General features: G+C 35.0%; 1 protein-coding gene across 2 annotated transcripts in view; it reads left to right on the top strand.

The window, feature by feature from the left end:
• Positions 1-18,312, top strand: part of LOC110097170 (protein RST1) — a gene marked incomplete at its 3' end in the record, with an annotated part of 86,770 nt that overhangs the window by 28,772 nt on the left and 39,686 nt on the right. The window contains 3 exon segments of one of the 2 annotated variants that reach the window (XM_028698880.1): positions 5,931-6,105; positions 6,258-6,445; positions 7,418-7,518. In XM_028698880.1, the coding sequence (XP_028554713.1) occupies positions 5,931-6,105; positions 6,258-6,445; positions 7,418-7,518 (464 nt within the window). 2 annotated transcript variants of the gene reach the window in all.

Genomic DNA, 18,312 nt, shown 5'->3' with positions numbered 1-18,312 from the left:
CTTATACCCTATAAACAACTCTATATCCTTCAACTTCTCATCGTCACACAAAAATTTCCTTGTTACATTAGAAGATATCCATATTCCTAAAGATGTTTCTGAGGCCTTATCTGATAAAAATTGAAAAAATGCCATGAAGGATGAAATGCAGGCCCTGGAGAAGAATAAAACTTGGGAGATTGTCAATTTATCAATAGGGAAAAAATCTGTCGGCTGCAAATGGGTGTTCTCAGTGAAATACAAACCTGATGGTACACTAGAGAGATATAAGGCAAGACTGGTGGAAAAAGGGTTCACTCAAACATATGGCATTGACTACCAAGAAACGTTTGTGCCTGTAGCCAAAATGAATACTGTCCGAATACTACTCACTAGCAGCTAAGTACAACTTATATCTGGAATAATTGGATGCGAAAAATGCATTCCTACATTGGGATTTAGAAGAAGAGATATTTATGGAAATATCATCAGGGTTTAAAGAAAAATCTGAAGGTAACAAGGTGTGCAAATTGAAAAAAGCTCTATATGGGCTCATACAATCACCAAGGGCTTGGTTCGGAAGGTTCTCTAAATTCATTCTCCTGAATGGGTATCGACAGAGCCAAGGGGATCATACATTATTCTTCAAACACTCAGACTCAGGGGGAGTCACAATATTATTAGTGTATGTTGATGATATTATTTTGACTGGAAATAATGAAGAGGAGAAAACCAGTTTAAGGAAAAGTCTTACTAAGGAATTTGACATCAAAGAACTTGGTAGACTAAAATACTTCCTCGGAATTGAAGTAGCTCACTCCAGCAAAGGAATCTTTATTTCACAACAGAAATATATCAAAGATCTTCTAAAAGAAACAAGTAAACTAGCTTGTAAACCAGCACCGACACTAGTAGAACCTAATCTTAAACTGGGGGAAGCTAAAGAAGATCCAGATGTAGATAAAGGGGCCTACCAGAGACTTGTAGGGAAATTGATCTACCTCTCCCACACTAGACCAGACATAGCATTTGCTATAAGTATGGTCAGTCAGTTTATGCAGAATCTAAAGTAGATTCACATGCAAGTGGTAGACAGGATATTGGACTACCTTAAAGGAAGACCAGGAAAAGGAATTATCTTTAAGAGAGATCGTGGAATAACCCTAGAAGTATACACGGATGCTGACTACGCAGGATCACCGGTAGATAAAAGATCTACCTCTCGGTGTTGCACATTTCTTGGAGGTAACTTAGTTACATGGAGAAGCAAGAAACATAATGTGGTGGCAAGATCCAATGCAGAAGCAGAATATTGAGCTATGACCTTGGTAATATGTGAGCTACTATGGATCAAAATAATCCTAGAAGACTTAAAGGTTAAGTGGGATGAGCCCATGAAGCTACATTGTGACAACAAATCAGCAATCAGCATAGCCCACAATCCAGTCCAGCACGACAGGACCAAGGGCACAGAAGTGGACAGACATTTTATTTAAGAAAAATTAGACAGTGGTCTAGTAAGTGTCGACTATGTATCATTAAAGGATCAACTTGCAGATATTCTTACTAAAGGATTGGACAGTTCTGCCTTTCTTCAAATGATTGACAAGCTGGGGATGACAGATTCATATTTCCCAGCTTGAGGGGGAGTGTTAAATCTCAACCTCACGATCCAAAGAGAATCCACGGCTGTGAACAGTAATCTATGGGAAGACCGCCTGGATCACATTAATTCTTTCCATAGTTGATTTATTGATTTAGGAATGATTGTATTCTCATTATTCTAGAGTTATTTGTTTCCTTATCAATACACCTTGTATAGATCTATAAATAGGGAGTAGATTGCATAATAAAATTCATGCTTTTCCCTTCTCGTTCCTCTCAAAGTAACAAATCTCTTCAAGGTTTCCTCCACATCAGGGTGTATTTTCTCCATGAAAGAATCATAGATTGTTTGGAAGGTTGATACATAGCATCAAAAAGTGAGAGGCTGAATATATTCCTAAAAAATTTTATAAATAAAAACATAAGATAAGCAAAAAATAAGCAGAAGATAGACATAAAATACACAGAAGATATACATACAATATGTAGGAGATACACAGAAGATTTGCAGAAAATATACACAACATACATAGAAGATACTTAGAAGATAGGTAAAAAATACGCAGAAAATACACAGAAGATATGTAGAAGATACGCATAAAATACACAGAAAATATGAAGAAAATACTCTGAAGATACACACAGAAAATGGACAGAAATTCCTAAAACGTTAATTAGAAGCAACCAACATGTAATTTTAAAGAAGAAGACAAATCCTAAATCCTAAACCCTAAATAGAGTTGATAAGGAACAAGCTAAACATATAAATTTGTTAAGCAATAAAAATGCAGAATTATAAAAATAGTTCATACATAGAAACTACGAAGAACCCTAACTAGCAGTAGCCAACATGCAGTTTTACAGAATACAAACCCTAAATCCTAAAAAAATCGAAGAGGAACTAGCTAAATACAAAAATTTTTTAAGTACACAATAAAAATGCAGAACTAAAAACACAGTTCATATGCAGTTATCAAGACAAGTAAACAATTAACTAACCTTTTTTGATTGTGAAGTCATTTGTGTAGATAAAAACTGATTGAATTCCGGAAGTTCCAAGGTGAAGCGAATGCTAGAGCTTTGGAGAATAGTGAATGTCGGAAGTTGAGAACTAAATAGATGCTTAAAAAGTGAAAAATTTCCATCATTTTCAACTTTTTTACCTTTCTTTGGGCGGGGTGGGTCGGTCGGGCTGACAAGACAGCTCTTCCTTGACGAGGGCAATCCACGCGTTAAGATTTTATTATTTTCTGGACCTAGAGCTAGGATCCATGGAATCCACATATTCTCCTAGAAATGAGGGCAAGGGTTTCATGGGATCCTAATATATAAATAAGAATTCCCCTTTATTTATATGAAATTCTTTTTGCGAATATGGTTAAAAATGGAAATTTAAAAGATTTGAAGTCTTAAAAAAAGAAAGAATGATATCTAATTAAAACTATTTAGTTGGAGTCTAATCACTTATGTTATCCTACATCAAAGATGGCCGTCTCAAGAATAGATGTTTTTTTTTGAGATACATAAACTCCTTTGTGTTGGGTTGTCTCCCTCATTGTGCTTACATTATAGTTTTAAAAGTATCTGTTGAAATAATAAAAATAATAATAATGAAAGAGACACTTTGTTTCATTTAAGCGACGCGGCCTTACAATTTTACAAAACAAAAAAGACGTCAAATAAGTTCAGTTGAAGGAGGCAAGCATAGTTGACACTCATTCCGTCCTGAAGAACATAAGCACAATCCAATCCCGCTCACGGTTCAGCCTCCTTCGTCCTTAGCAAGACATCGACTTTGACACCTCCTGCGCATGCATTGTTTCTAGGGCTCGATCTCACTTCAGCCTTGGCTCATGCCCTCAGCTTGAACACTCATCCACGCTCCTGTCTCCACTCATCTACGCGACCTTCGATCCCGCGAGACCTGATCTCAGCCCGTTCTCCTGTGACCTGCTCACAACCAAACTGTGACACGAGTCCGCATCTCCTTCCGCCCGTGATCGAACCGCGGCACCAACCCTCAACGTCAACCCGCCTGTGACACTTGCACGAACCATGCTATTCAGTTCGCCTCTCATCTGTCTCGCTCGAGAACAAACTTGGGCGAGTACCTCTCGTCCGCCAACACCTATGCCTCCGCTCCACTTGAGATCGTCCCGTGCGGCCTATCCGACTGCATAACCTGTTTGCACTTTAGCCTGATCACCATGCACAATCTACAATAGGGTCTGCCTCCTACACCAAATCCCACTACTACGTATTCGTAGACACTCCGTTGTTTGAATACTTATATAAGTGTGGAGAGGGATATTTGAATACATATAAAAATTTATAATAATAAAAAAAAAAAACAGGTGCTGCAATCGCAAATTGAAAGACTTGAAGACTCATACTCAGACCAATCAGCATCCTGCAGCCCTCAGCGGCTCAGCCATCAACTTTTTCATTCGGTTGGGCGGATTGAAAGGGCAAATGCCCTCCCTACCTCCTCTTGCGGGGAGGGGATGCTGGGAGGTTGCCAAATTTTCAAAAAAAAGAAAATTATAACATTTTCTTTATTAAATATATAACATCTACCTCGTTGGAAGACCATAAAACCTATACTAAGACAATCAGCATCCCAAAGCACTCAACTTGTTGGATTTCATCCTAAGCTAACTTGTTTTTCAAATTCCTTGGGCTCATCTAATCAGTTATATTAATCTAATATTCAAAACATCCTATTTTCTCATGATAATAAAGGTCATCACTAAGCCATTTCTTTCCCCAATTAGGTTCATCACAAAGACTTGCGTAATGTTGTGAAATCTTGATCGGACATAGAACCAGAAGGAGAGGTTCAGGGTTAAATTGCTTGACCAAGGTCGAATTGGAACACGTAATTCCATCAGAAAAAGTTGATTTTAAAAATCTGTTTTAAAATATATAGTATATGTTGTAAACTTAAGAAGTAAGAACTTCAACTTATTTAGTCCCACATCACTTGAAAACTTCCCTTTGATAATTTTTATGTTGCTTTTTGAGTTTAGATGAGGTAAGAACTCACTTGGAGTAATGAAGCCATATGAAATATTTAGTTCATTTTTTTTAAATTAGGCATTTTAAATTTAAATGAATTTGTTAAATTACAAATATTATTTATTATTTTATTTTTAATGTATCAAATTATTTAAATAATTAAGAAATTGAATCGGCCGGTTTCAAGGGAATCAAAAATGGTTTATCGGTTAACTAGTTGAACCGACGATTTTGGCCTATTAAGTCTCGCTTGATACATAAACGATTTTCAGGATGAACTGGACCGGCCTTAAGACAGGTAAACCCCTTGATGTGCATGCACCATATTTTATGTGCTCTTTCATTAAGCATCATTTAAAGTGCCATTGAAATAGGTGATTGGAAGCTGAGCATCTATTGGGATGGTCATAATGGAAGTTATCAATTATTTAATCAGGGTAATGGGAAAATGTAACTTAAAAAATGTCTAGGATTTACTCAATATTATTTTTCGATGGCTATTAAAACAAAAATATTCTGTTAAGAGTTTTTTTTTATTCAATTAATTGATTGAGTAGAGCACATTAATGGCTTAGGTCAAAAGTTTATATTGAATTGCTAAGATTTTGTCTTGGTAGAATTCTGAGCCAATTTTTAGTCGTAGAAATTGAAAAGTTAATATACATCAAAATGGTAGGTATTGGTTTATGGGTATCCATAAGATTATGCAACAATATCATTAAGCCTTTATCTTCCACTGTGAGGTCGGCTACATGAATCCTTTTTATCTATTGTGTCTTGTTAAGAGTCAAACTCTCATTTAAATCTAATAAAAAAAATATCATTTTTAATATTTTTTAATGAAGTCTTTTTAGGCCTACGTCTACCATTCTTAACTTAGGCTAAATTTAAAACATCTACTCTCCTAACCGCGTCATTAGAAGGTCGACATTTTATGTGACCAAATCATCTAAGGCGGCTCTCTCTAATCTTATCTGACAATGAAGCTGCTTCAACCTTTTCACTTATATATTCGTTTCGCATTCTATCTATAAGAGTGAAGCCACTCATCCACCTAAGCATCTTATGGGTATCCATTAGATGCTTGAATTTTTTTCCTTTTTTCTTTACAATTTTCAATCATTATCTTTGGATGTTAAACATGGATTTTCTTGTCAACTTCAAGTTTTATTTGTTGTGGTTAAATTGATATGCAGTTTTCTCGGCATGTTGATGTTCGTGCTTGCTGCATTTAATGTTTTGCAAAATATCTTTATATTACTGGAATGTTTTCTATATCTTTTGAAACACTTTCATTTTGGCTCTTTATTTGGCATTTTAATTTTCAGGGCCAACAATTGCCATATAGTTCCTATTTCTTTTTGTTTACTAGTGATAAGATCACTTGTGACAATGAAAAATACTGTGGACCATTATACTGGACGTCATGGTTAAGGGAGCATCTATTAACTATTGAGAGGGAGAAAACTACATTTCCTCAATCATCAGAAAGCCATTATGAAGGTGTGCTTCTCATATTTTTTAGTATGACAGCTTTTATTGATTTGAAATTGAACATGTTTCAAGGACCAGCTACTGCAGTTTTCATCTTTCAATATCTGTTTGAGCTTGTCAGGTATACTTTGAATTAATGCCATCAGTTTAATTTCTTGCAGGGGTGAATATATTGCTAGGCTCAATAGCTTACAGTTTAGTTATATCTCCTGCTTTTGACACATCTGCAGTTGATCCCCTCGTTGCCCTTGGTGTTCAGAACCCTAAACTGGGCATGACAATGTTTCAAGCTGCTCTCTTCTATATTAATATTCTATTGAAATTTGAGAGAAATTCTTCAAAAATACTTGTATGTTATGCTCTTTTTATTATTTCTTAAAATCTAATGAAAAAAGAAATGAATCCAAGCTAGTGAGATAAGGATCAAAATGGTCTCCTAACACAAAGGCTTGACTATTTAAAAGTGCCATTTTGCCCCCTTTACGTTTTAATCAGGGATCTAAATGATCTCATGGAAGTACTAATTTGGTCTCTATTTAAAAAGTGAAGTGATCAAATTGGTATTTAGTCTATGACTATTTTTTTCTTCAGAAAAAGTTAGGGGATCAATTTGATTCATTTCTCCAAAGTTATTCTACTCCTTTTCTAGAATGAATTTTCACACTCAAGGTGAAAGGGTACAAGGTGCCAAGAAATACAATAGTTATTTAGTCAACAATTAGATAATAAATGATGCTATGACTATTATAAACTTCATTATGAAGATAACTGGGATTTCGTGTTGCCATTGCATTGTCTTATGAGTTGACAAACTCAGTTGCTGTTTTTGATTCACAGCACCATAGTTGTTAACCTTACTACTATTTTCCATGGCAAGATCTATTACCTTGACAATTTTCTTAGAAATATTGACCATTGAAAGCTCTATTACCGTGGCAGTCGCTGTTCTTGTAGATGTCATTATCTGCGAAAAAATGTTTTACTGATGTTCAGTCTCTTGCTGCGGTGTTCATTACATCCCTCTGCCCTGTAACTGCCAGGGTACCAGTCTCTGAATGCTGTACATAAGCGGATAATATTCATGCATGAAGTTTGAATTGACGCTAAAAATTTTTACACCCTATTGTTCTTTCTCTAATTTTTGATGTAACATTGAAAATTTATTATCCTTTTTCTTTTCTTTAATCTTCATTTATTTTCTTCTCTTTAGAAGCAAGAATGTTGGCGTCTAGCGTTTATTCTGAATCTAGTTTCCTTTATTTTAGTCAAGACAATTTATTTGATTTGCTTATACATATTCTATACCATTTCCTATTTGCAGCTCAATCTTCTGGAAGTGCTTCCATCTCTGGCTTCTAACTCTGCCATGGTGAAAATTATTGTGCAGACAATTTTACCTATGCTTCATAAAAATGCAAAACTGTACGCACCATGGTGAAAATTATTGTACATTTGTTGTATGACTTATAGCTGAGCAATTACTATTTATTTGACTTGGCTGAAACTCTTAACCACGAGTTTTCCTATCAGAATCTTTAGTACGCATCATATTGACTAATGATTGAGCAAAACTAATATTCTGTCGTTCATGCTAAAATTTTTTTGATTAAAGCCATATTCATGTCTCAGATGGGTGATCACATTATTCCTTTTCACGTTTTGTGGCGGTTAAACTTCTTACAAATTCCAAAATCCGCCTGTTAAACTGCTGTTAATTTGGTTGATGTGGTAAATGTAAACCTGTCAAATTTTTAGAACTTTGTCTTAAAACTTCATAAAGCATGGGTTACCGAAACGTGGGATCATTGGCAATGGTTCTATTGTTGAAACTACTTAGAGAAAAAGTTCACGAATAGGGTGGGACATGATATGAAGGCAATATTTGAGCTACTGGCAAAGGAGTTTATCCATTTTATCTTATAAAGTAAAATAAAAAAGTTCTAAGTGATTTTTATTTTATGATTTAGTTTCTCCAGTTTATTGAAGTATATTAAGAATACATAGATGAGTACATACAAAATTTATAAAAAACATTATTATACATGTCATACAACATTTATAAAACATTACTATACATGACGTGTTAGCTATGAAGCACATATATGGACACGAGGATATGATACGATATGACTTAGCTACAAAAAGTTGGACACGACATGCCATAGATTCAATGTTATATAATTTTTATTATTTTCTACTGAGGCATCATAAGATTAATAAAAACAAAAATACATTTAATACAATAAAATATTACTCAGTCAAATGAATTATTCATTATGACACAAAATAGTGAAAAGTCAACTTATCATCAACACAAACTTTTCATCCAAGCCTAATATGACATCAAAGTGTTACAATATATTTTATACATGTTTTATGCATATTTGTAGGGCTCATTAACATTATCATGTGTCATTCATGTTGTATTTGTAGTTAATCTATGTATTCTTAGTATCTTTCATCAAATTGGAAAAAACTAAATAACTAACTAAAAATCACCTAATTTTTGCATTTTACTTTATTGAATATGTTAAATTTCAGATAATTGGAGAGGAAAAATGCTTAATTTTATTACACAAAACTATCCATTTTTATAAATCTATACAAGATATGTTAATAAGGAAACAAATAATTAGAGAATAATGCATAATTGTACTAATAGGGTCCTTCCTAAATCTGCCACTCAAATATGGAAGGAGATCGGCATGATCCAGGTGAGCCTCCCAAGGATTCCTTTTCTGGCAGTGGGATCAAGTGTCAAGGGACGGTTGGGATTTAACAGAGATTGGCGTGATCCAGGTGAGTCTCCCACGGATTCCAATCCTGGCCGTTGGATCAAAGTGTTACGGGACGGTTGGGAATAGGATCCCAACTCATTACTAATTGGCAATGTAGATAGGCGCTTTTGACAAAAGCTCAAATATTGTTTCTACCTATGGGCCCTTGTGCAAACCATTTCCAAACAGTTTCTACCTATTTCGGGATTGTGTTTCACACTTAAATAACTTTGACTCAATTTCAGACACATGTCGAAGGCGTGCCCATATCAGCATTGATGCGGAAGGCATTTAGAAGTTTCTGTATTTCGTACCATATTAGGCTTGGATGAATAGTTTATGTTTATAAAAAAGTTGAAATTATGCATTTTTTAATAATTAATACTACATTTTATTGAGTAAAATTTTTATTATATTAAATGTAATTATTTTTTTAGCATTATAAAGTTTCTTTTATGATATTATACCTTATCTTGTGATTCCTTATAATAGATAATAGTAGAAATTATATATTTTATATTTATCATTTATAAACTATAACTCTGTCCATGGCATGTTGTGTCTTATTTTTTATTGTTATGTTGTGTCGCAGTGTTCGTTGTGTTTGTGTTCATGTGTAGGTGTACGTGCTTCATAGGTTTGTCCTATTTCTTTGTTATATATCTGGTTTCCAAATGTGCTAAGTTTTTAGACTTATGATGCATCATTTTTTCTTTTTTGTTTAGATTTGTATTAAAAAATTTCCAAAGGATTTGGTGTATAGTTTATAAAGCCAAAAAAGGAATATTCATCATCATTTAGTTATGTAGTTGATCTAAACATCTTAGGGTCTATGATTTTTTTTTGATACAGATCTTAGATGAGATTCACAAAATTTGGCGAGCAAGGTCAAATTTGCACGCAATGAACTTTTATAGAAAGTTAATTGTCCCTTTAGTTTATATTAAAAAATTTGCAAGAATCTTGACAAATGATTATTTAAGCATTGTTTAACATAAATCCTGTATGGATATTACGGATCATAAAAGAGTCGTATGTTTGATCTTAAACTCACTCTATGAAAAAAATTTAGATTGTTTTACCCTTGACAATATTTAATCACACATGCAAATCACAACTAAAATTAAAGAATATGAAAAGAGCACAGGAAAGAAATCACCGAATTACAATTCAAGCCTTGCACTATTACAAGAAGATAACTTCCAACAGAAATAGGCTATCTCCAATTGCAACATGCTAGAAACAATCACATCCAATTAGTACTTATGCAAAATGGAAGCAATATTATTCAGTAGACTATTAATGTTAGTTTTTTATATGTATTAGGAACCTTTTTAACAGCCATAAGTTCTATATTTATAAGGCAGTGGAGCTGCTTTAGACATATGAGGATTCTTTTTAGCATGACTATATGGAGAAAATTTGATTCACCAATTGCAAATATAGAATCCTTCTCTACTATGTAACATCTCATTAGAGCCGAGAAAGTTGAACGAAGAACCAATGTCCATGTTAATATTATTATCTTACTGTCGAATATCAATAGAAATCTGGGGCATATCCTAGTAGAAGATGGGGTCAAAACCCATTTCTTGCAACAGATAAGAATCGTTGAATTTATGTAATATATTGATGAAAACTGCAAACTAGAAGTTATGCAAGTTACGAAATGTTAAGTGGCTGGTCAAATCAAACAATCCAGGCACAAAAGCAGTAATTACAAATACGCAAGGAGCATGTTGCTATATTACATGAAGTCCTAAATAGAATATTGCAAATCCTGAATGGAATGTAGTGGGCAACAGAGGATTTCCACTTTAAGCTAAATGCATGGAAAAAGATTCTGCTTTGACAAATTGTTTAGCTAATATCTGCTAAGCATATCTTGTTAGAGAATTTTTGTTATCATCGAACGGATTGCATACTTTATGATCGAGTACGGCATAAGAATGATGATATATTACCTCGGAGGGTAAAAATATCATTTCCTTATAGACTCAATTATAAAATTTACAATTTTAACAGAGATTCTTCTATTCAATGTTTGGTTGTATGTGATTTATTTATTTCTGGAGTACAGACGTCTCATAGGGGCTTGCCCCTATAGTTAATTGCTTTTCAAGCTTTGGTACTTGAGAAGACTTTTGATTAAACTAGTGGTTTTCTTATTTTGAAAGTCATTTAGATATTGACTAAAGTTTGATTTTTGAAAATCTTTGAAAATCTTGTTTAAAGGGTTTTGACCTTTAGGAGTTTCAAAGAAGAAATGATCAACATAGAATCATATTTTGAAATGAGAGCCAAAGGAGGTGAAGTAGGACTTGATTTTGAGAAATCTCAGAGGTGCTCGGACTATCCTTTGTTGGGCTTTTCATTTTTGAACTCTAATTTTTTATTTAAGTTGACATTTTCATTAGAAGGTTGGGGCTTACATTCCAATAACATATTTTGGAGGAACTGCCCAGAAAGTGGGGGCTTAGAGGGTGATCATAATCAACCAATGTCTTGGATCCTAAAACTAAGGTGAGGACCTACTGAGGGGTAGTACCTCAAACCTAAGTCTAACGAAGTGCAAAGGGATTTTCAAACTACACCTCACATAAGACATAGCCTGCTCGACCTTTGGATTTATTGTCCTGCCTTGAAAAGGCTACCAGCTAAATCCGCCTAATCGATTTTAAAATCATGTTATCCGGTCTCAATGCAAATGTGGAGTAGAGAGACTATCTTGTTTAGGAAGGTAGGACTTACAACTTGGCTTTAAGGCCAAAATACTTAGTTATGCAGGGTATGCAGAATGCATACTTTTTGTTATTTAGTCCTCAAGTTAGTGCTTTTTTACATGAGACACATTTGGGCTATGCATGCTCAATTTAAATTATTGAAAACTTGGCTCCTTGAAAGGGAGCCATGCAAATTTCTTTTGCTAGAAAATCGTTGAGCCTATATTGATTTTAATTTATTTAAATTTTAAATGATAAAAATTTTATTTTGTCCTAAGAGCCTATCGCTTCAAAGTCCAGGCCACTCCCAAATAAAATAATAGAAGAAATCTAGGAAAAATATGTTGTTCTATTGCGCACCCCATAAACAAACAATATATACATGTAAATCAACCGAAATAGAAGTGCTAGTAATGTCCCAATTATTATAAACAATTTTAGTAGCCGAGTTGCTTTCCATTATACAACCCAGTTAATATATTACAAACTCTACTTGTGGGGGTCTTCAAGCTTTAACTTTCAAATAGATCTTTGGGCTTCACCTCAAAAGGGGTACATCTTTCCTCGATCCACCTTTCCTTCTAGTGTAAATCCCACAAATTTTACATTGTAGATTTAATCAAATACATGATAGAAATGTAAAAGACTAAAGTATACAAAATAGAGTTAGAAGATAGTTTATATTTTAATCATATCACATCCAAAATTTTCCTAGCACTTAGAGTGCCAAACACCTGCTTCTACCTTATTGGCCACATCACCTTGGGGGGGAGGGGGGGTGTTTAAGCAGTACCTGTCATGCAAGCATTTATATTACTTATGAGCGCCGCCCCTTTGGACATTGTCACCTACACGAAAATTATATGTATTTATACACTAACCACTTAAGGGCAAGTGCCTACAACACAGACAATCCAAAAGGGAAATCATACCAAATCATCAACTATATGCGCAAAAAAAAAAAAATCCTAGTCCTAGCATACCTAGGGGGTTGTGCACCTAAGTGTGTGAGGTTTGTGTGGTATGTCACACTAAGGGTGTTTCACTTAAAGTTTGGATCTAAGGAAAGGGTGTCCAACATATAGCTTTGGGCTAAATGTTGGAAGATCCTCCATAGCTTTTGGAGATAAGAGGAGAAATGATGCTTCTTTTAGCTTTCAGGCTAAAGAAGTGGGGGAGAGGGTGTCTAACACATAGCTTTTGAGCTAAGTGTTGGAAGATTCTCCCTAACTTTTGGAGCTATAAAGGAGAATGTAGGAATTCAACATTTAGCTTTTGGTCTAAATATTGGATAACTCCCTTTAACTTTTGGAGCTAAAGGAGGAGGAAATCTATTACAACTTTGGAGTTAGAGGGGAGAGAACCTATAGCTTTTGGGCTAGGATGGGACATCTTCTAAGGCATTTGGAACCTATAGAAGTGAGGGAAGATTAGTAGCTTTGAGATTACAAATCCAAAAGATGTCTCCTTGAATTTTGTATTCAAGGAGTGGGGTTTCATTTGCTTTATTTGGATTAGACAAATAAAGGTGAGTCACTTATTGATTTTAGCTAAATAGGTGTGGAGGATTTGTAACTTTAAGACTACAAATCAAGAGGAATTATCATAGAACTTTTATGTTCAATGATAAGTATTTAGTTTGCTAAATTTAGATTAAACAAACATAAGAGAATGATGTGCAGGTTTGGACTACACATCAAGGATTCTTTGGACTTCTTGGGTATCCATAGAGAGGAATCAACCTTGTTTGGGTTAGGAGAATGAAAGAAAGCTAGTATTTTGACTTTTTTGTTTGATATGGAATTATTTGTTTAATTTGGTTCAACAAATAAATGATTAACAAATAAATGATTTGAATTGAACTACTTGTTGATTTTGATTCAACAAATATGTGACTTTCATAGGTTTAATTCACTCAACATGAGTTGAATGAATAAGAGTTTTATACAACTTTTGAGTTGTAAAAAGAAGGAAACTTCTCTACAAATTTGATTTATAGAGAAGAAATGGGGAAATGCAACTTGAAAGTTGCATGGTGGAAGATTTTCTTTGAACATTTGGTGTTCAAAGAAGGGGACATTCATCCATCTAATTTGAGTTAGTGGGATGAGAGGAATTCCTACAATTTTTTTTTAGGAAAATAGAAAATGCAACTTTGGGTTAACTTCTGAATGCTCTTTGAACTTTTGGTGTACAAGGAGAGGGGATACACTCTCCTAATTTGGGGTTTAGGAGAATGAAGGAGGACTTGAATGTTCCCCTATAATTTCGTCTTATAGAAGATTATGAAGGGAATGCAACTTAGAAGTTGCAACTCATGGAAATTTGTTGAAGAGAGGAGATTTATTCCTCCAACTTGGGTTAAAGGGATGAAAGAGGAAAAGATGCAACTTGAAGTTGCAAACTCTTGGAAGTTCTTTGAACATTTAAATTCAAAGAAGAATGTACACTCTCCTAATTTAAGTTAGAAGAATGAGAGCACCTTCCTACAATATTTGAGTTATAGAAAGGGAGAAACAACAAGCAACTTATGGGTTGCATGTTGAGAGAAAATCCCTTGAACGTTTGATATTCAAGTGGAAGATGTAAATTCTCCCAATTTTGGGTTTGGGAGGATGATTAAGGACTTTAATATTTCCAACAATTTTGGCTTGTAAGAAAGTGGGAAGGAAATCATCTACTCAACTTGTGTTGGGCACATACAAGAAGATGACATGTAAATTTGGAGCTACAAATCGTGGTGGACTTCATTGAATATAAGGATGTTCAAAGAAAGACATACATTCTCCTATCCTAATTTGTATAAGGAGAATGAAAGGTGAAAATGTTACTTATGAGTTACAAGGTCCATAAATATTCTTTGAGCGTTTGATGTCCAAAGAAAGGTTTCCATTTATCTAACTTGAGGCTAGGCAAATGAAAGGGAAGAACTTGAGATTTGGTCTCAAATTCAAGAGCCTACAACATGATGTATTTAGGACCTTTTAGGGAAATCCACAATATCATGCGTGGGTGAGGTTGGTGATAGCTCCTAAGATAGGCTAAGAGCCATGCAACGGTATATTTGTAACCTTGAGGAGGAGAGATGATTTCTTATTAATTTTGACTCAACAAACATGATAGAATAAACCTAGAATTTTGATCCTAAGGTTATAAAAAGTCATTTAACACTTGGAATTTTGAGGAAATTTCAAGTATCACACATGAAGAAGGATTATCATTTGCTAATTTTGTGTTATTAGCAAATGAAAAAGAAATTTAGGATTTGTTTCTAAAGTGTTGATGGTTCAAGTCAATGGGACATTTGGAACTTTAAAGGGGGCTCCAAAATATCACACATGAAGGAGACGCTCACTTGGAAGGAACTCGGAATTTGGTTACAAGCTCCAAAACTTATGAGGAGATGTATTTAGGATTTTGGAGAATTTTATAATACAAGATATAAGAAGAGTTAGTGATAATTCCTAAAACATGTTTTGGGTCAAACAATGGGACATTTTGTAGGCTTGAGGAAGCTCTAAAAGTCAAGCAAATTGAGGAGATGATTTGTAGTTTTGAAATCATAAATCGAAAGGCAACCATCAAGTTTTGTACTTGACGATGCAAGGTCATTTACTTATGTTAGGCTAGGCAAACATGATAGGCTAAGATTAGGATTCTAGGCCTAGGGAGGGCATTCATTCGTTGATGTCGCATCTCAACAAATGATAGAGGGAGCTTAGAATTTGACTCTAAGTTTCGAAATCTTCGTATGATGACGTGTTGGAACTTTGGGGAGTTTCCAAATCATCATACTTGAAGGGATCAGATGGATGATTGTTTGTTGATTTTGTGTATCAACAAACAAAAGATGGGTTACTCAGGGCTTGTTCCCAAGTTCCCTTGGTTCATGTAATAAAGTGTTTGGAGTCTTGAGGAAACTCAAAAACATCACATATGAGAGGAAAGAGCATTTGAAAGAGGATTGCCTATTTTGATTTGAGTGTTTTGGACTCATCATGGAGAGAGAGAATTAATTCCTATAACTCATAGGAAATTTAAAATCAAATTTGATATGGTTTGAAAATCTTAAAAGTATATAGGTGAAATCATCATTGATAAATAGCTAGATAGACCCTAGAGATCAATTTTAACATGGTCCAAGGAAATCCTAGAAATGCATGCATGCATAGACTTGTCATTTTAGGATGCCGACAAATATCCGAGTCATTCGTTGTTGCGTATGGCCGATTAACTTGCAAACTCTACTAAACATGTTTAACAAATTCCAATGTACGACGGGTGTATATCTATAAGCCCGTAAGGATCATAAAATACTTCCATCCTTGCTTCACAAGCACTTATAAATTTTATAAACATGTTTTGTGATTTTGAAAATCCCAGGCATATAAAGTTCTAGGGTATTCGTTTTGCAACGTGTTGTACACAAACTTAATCGACAATGTCATTTATGGGATCCGCAACATAAACCTTAAAAGATATATGATAGATCTCACAATGACTTAATGCTTCTAAGTTGATTAAGTTTATACCCAAGCACTTGCTAAAACAACTATTCAAGTTCATAAACTTCAACATGCTGATGTAGGCAAGGGGGGGGGGGGGGGGAAAAAAAATTGGGTTTTAATGGGTCAAAAAAATTAGGTTTTAATTTTTGTAAGTTTCTACTAAAATTAGCTTATTAATGAGCTTCTTCTACTTACTCAGCTCATAAAGTGTCATTATTTGGTTCAATCCCTCTTGCTTTAGCTCTTTGGTTTCCCCCTCCTTGGCTCTTCTCCCCTTGGCTGCCTTTTCCTTTCCCCTTCCCTGCCCCCTTCGGTTCTCTCCTGGTGTTGTTTCCCGTGAGCTGTTCCTTCTCCCTTTGCTGGGTGTTGGTTACGATTCCTATGCTGCCTTTTCAGTTTGTTCTGTGGCTATTTTATCCAGATTTTTTGTGTCTTTTTAGGTGCTGATTTTGGAATGAATTGTGGCTTTCTATCTTCCCTTACTTGGTTGGTTTGGTTGGAGGTTTATGGCTATTTGGCTGCCCCCATTTCCCCTATAAATATAAGGTGTCTTGAGACATAAAAGAGAGACTTTTGGTGATAATTTTTGGAAGAAAACCTGTGGGTTTTGTTTGATAGCTTGCGAGCTATGTATCCCCTTCTCCTTCTTCTAGGATAGATTGCGAGCTATGCCTTCTCTTCGTCTTGGCTTCTTACCTCCTCCTTCTCCCCGCAAGTTCGACTCCACTTGTATCCTTCTTCTCAAGCAATGGAAATGCAATTTTAGGTTGCTTATGTTTGTGTTTGTAAGCGCCAAGAGTTGTAAGATGTTTATTTTATTTCCATAAGTTTGTAAGAGTCGTCTTTATCTTATAAAAGTTGTAATTTGTCTAATTTTTAGTATTTTATGTAATTTTCTATTTCCTAGGAAGCTTTTTATTTTGCTTGCAAAAATTAGGGGGTTGTCCTAATTTTTGCTTGCATCAATTTGGTATCAAAGAGGGTTTGTCGAGTGAGTCTTGGTGAGTCGTAACAGTTGTTGTGTGAGTCTTGTTATCAAGTGATTTAAGTTTTGTTGAGTCTTCTATTAGAAAAAATGCTTGATGCGCCTCCTTCGCTTTGTCGGAAGAAAATTAAAGCAACCTCATCAGGAAATTAACATTTTCAATCGGAGGAGAATTGATACAGGCAAGGGGGGAGGGGGGGATTTAAAACAAGTTGGGTTTTAATTTTTGTAAGTTTCTACTAAATACAGCTCATTAATGAGGTTCTTCTACTTACTCAGCTCATAAAGTGTCATTATTTGGTTCAATCCCCCTTGCTTTGGCTCTTTGCTTTCCGCCTCCTTGGCTCTTCTCCCCTTGGCTGCCTTTTCCTTTCCCCTTCCCTCTGCCCCTTCGGTTCTCCCCTGGTGTTGTTTCCCTTGAGCTGTTCCTTCTCCCTTTGCTGGGTGCTGGTTCCGGTTCTTGTGCTGCCTTTTCGATTTGTTCCCTGGCTGCTTTCTCGTGGCTATTTTACCCAGATTTCCTGTTCCTTTTCATGTGCTGATTCCGGAATGAATTGTGGCTTTCTATCTTCCCTTACCTGATTGGTTTGGTTGGAGGTTGATGGCTATTTGGCTGCCCCCATTTCCCCTATAAATATAAGGTGTCTTGAGGCATAAAAGAGAGACTTTGGTGATAATTTTAGGAAGAAAACTTGTGGGTTTTGTTTGATAGCTTGCAAGCTATGTATCCCCTTCTCCTTCTTTTAGGATAGCTTGCGAGCTATGCCTTCTATTCGTCTTGGCTTCTTACCTCCTTCTCCCTGCAAGTTCGACTCCACTTGTATCCTTCTTCTCAAGCAATGGAAATGCAATTTTGGGGTTTTTATGTTTGTGTTTGTAAGCGTCAAGAGTTGTAAGGTGTTCGTTTTATTTTCATAAGTTTGTAAGATTCGTCTTTATTTTATAAATAGTTGTAATTTGTCTAATTTTTAGCATTTTATGTAATTTTTTATTTCCTAGGAAGCTTTTTATTTTGCTTGCAAAATTTGAGGTTGTCCTAATTTTTTTCTTGCATCACATGTGCGTACACATACGTCTGATGCGGGCAAAAGATATAGGGAGCCTATACCCTTCGCCCACAGAAGACACGACGGACTTCTAAAGACGAAATGGACAAAGGACGAGAAAAGGGACTAGAAAATCAACAAAAGAAAAGAACAAACTCTTATATTTCAAATAAAATT

Source organism: Dendrobium catenatum, unplaced genomic scaffold (assembly GCF_001605985.2).
Source record: "Dendrobium catenatum unplaced genomic scaffold, ASM160598v2 fragScaff_scaffold_1172, whole genome shotgun sequence".
NCBI classification, from domain to species: Eukaryota; Viridiplantae; Streptophyta; class Magnoliopsida; order Asparagales; family Orchidaceae; genus Dendrobium; species Dendrobium catenatum.
This window is presented reverse-complemented; position numbering and strand designations above follow the sequence as displayed.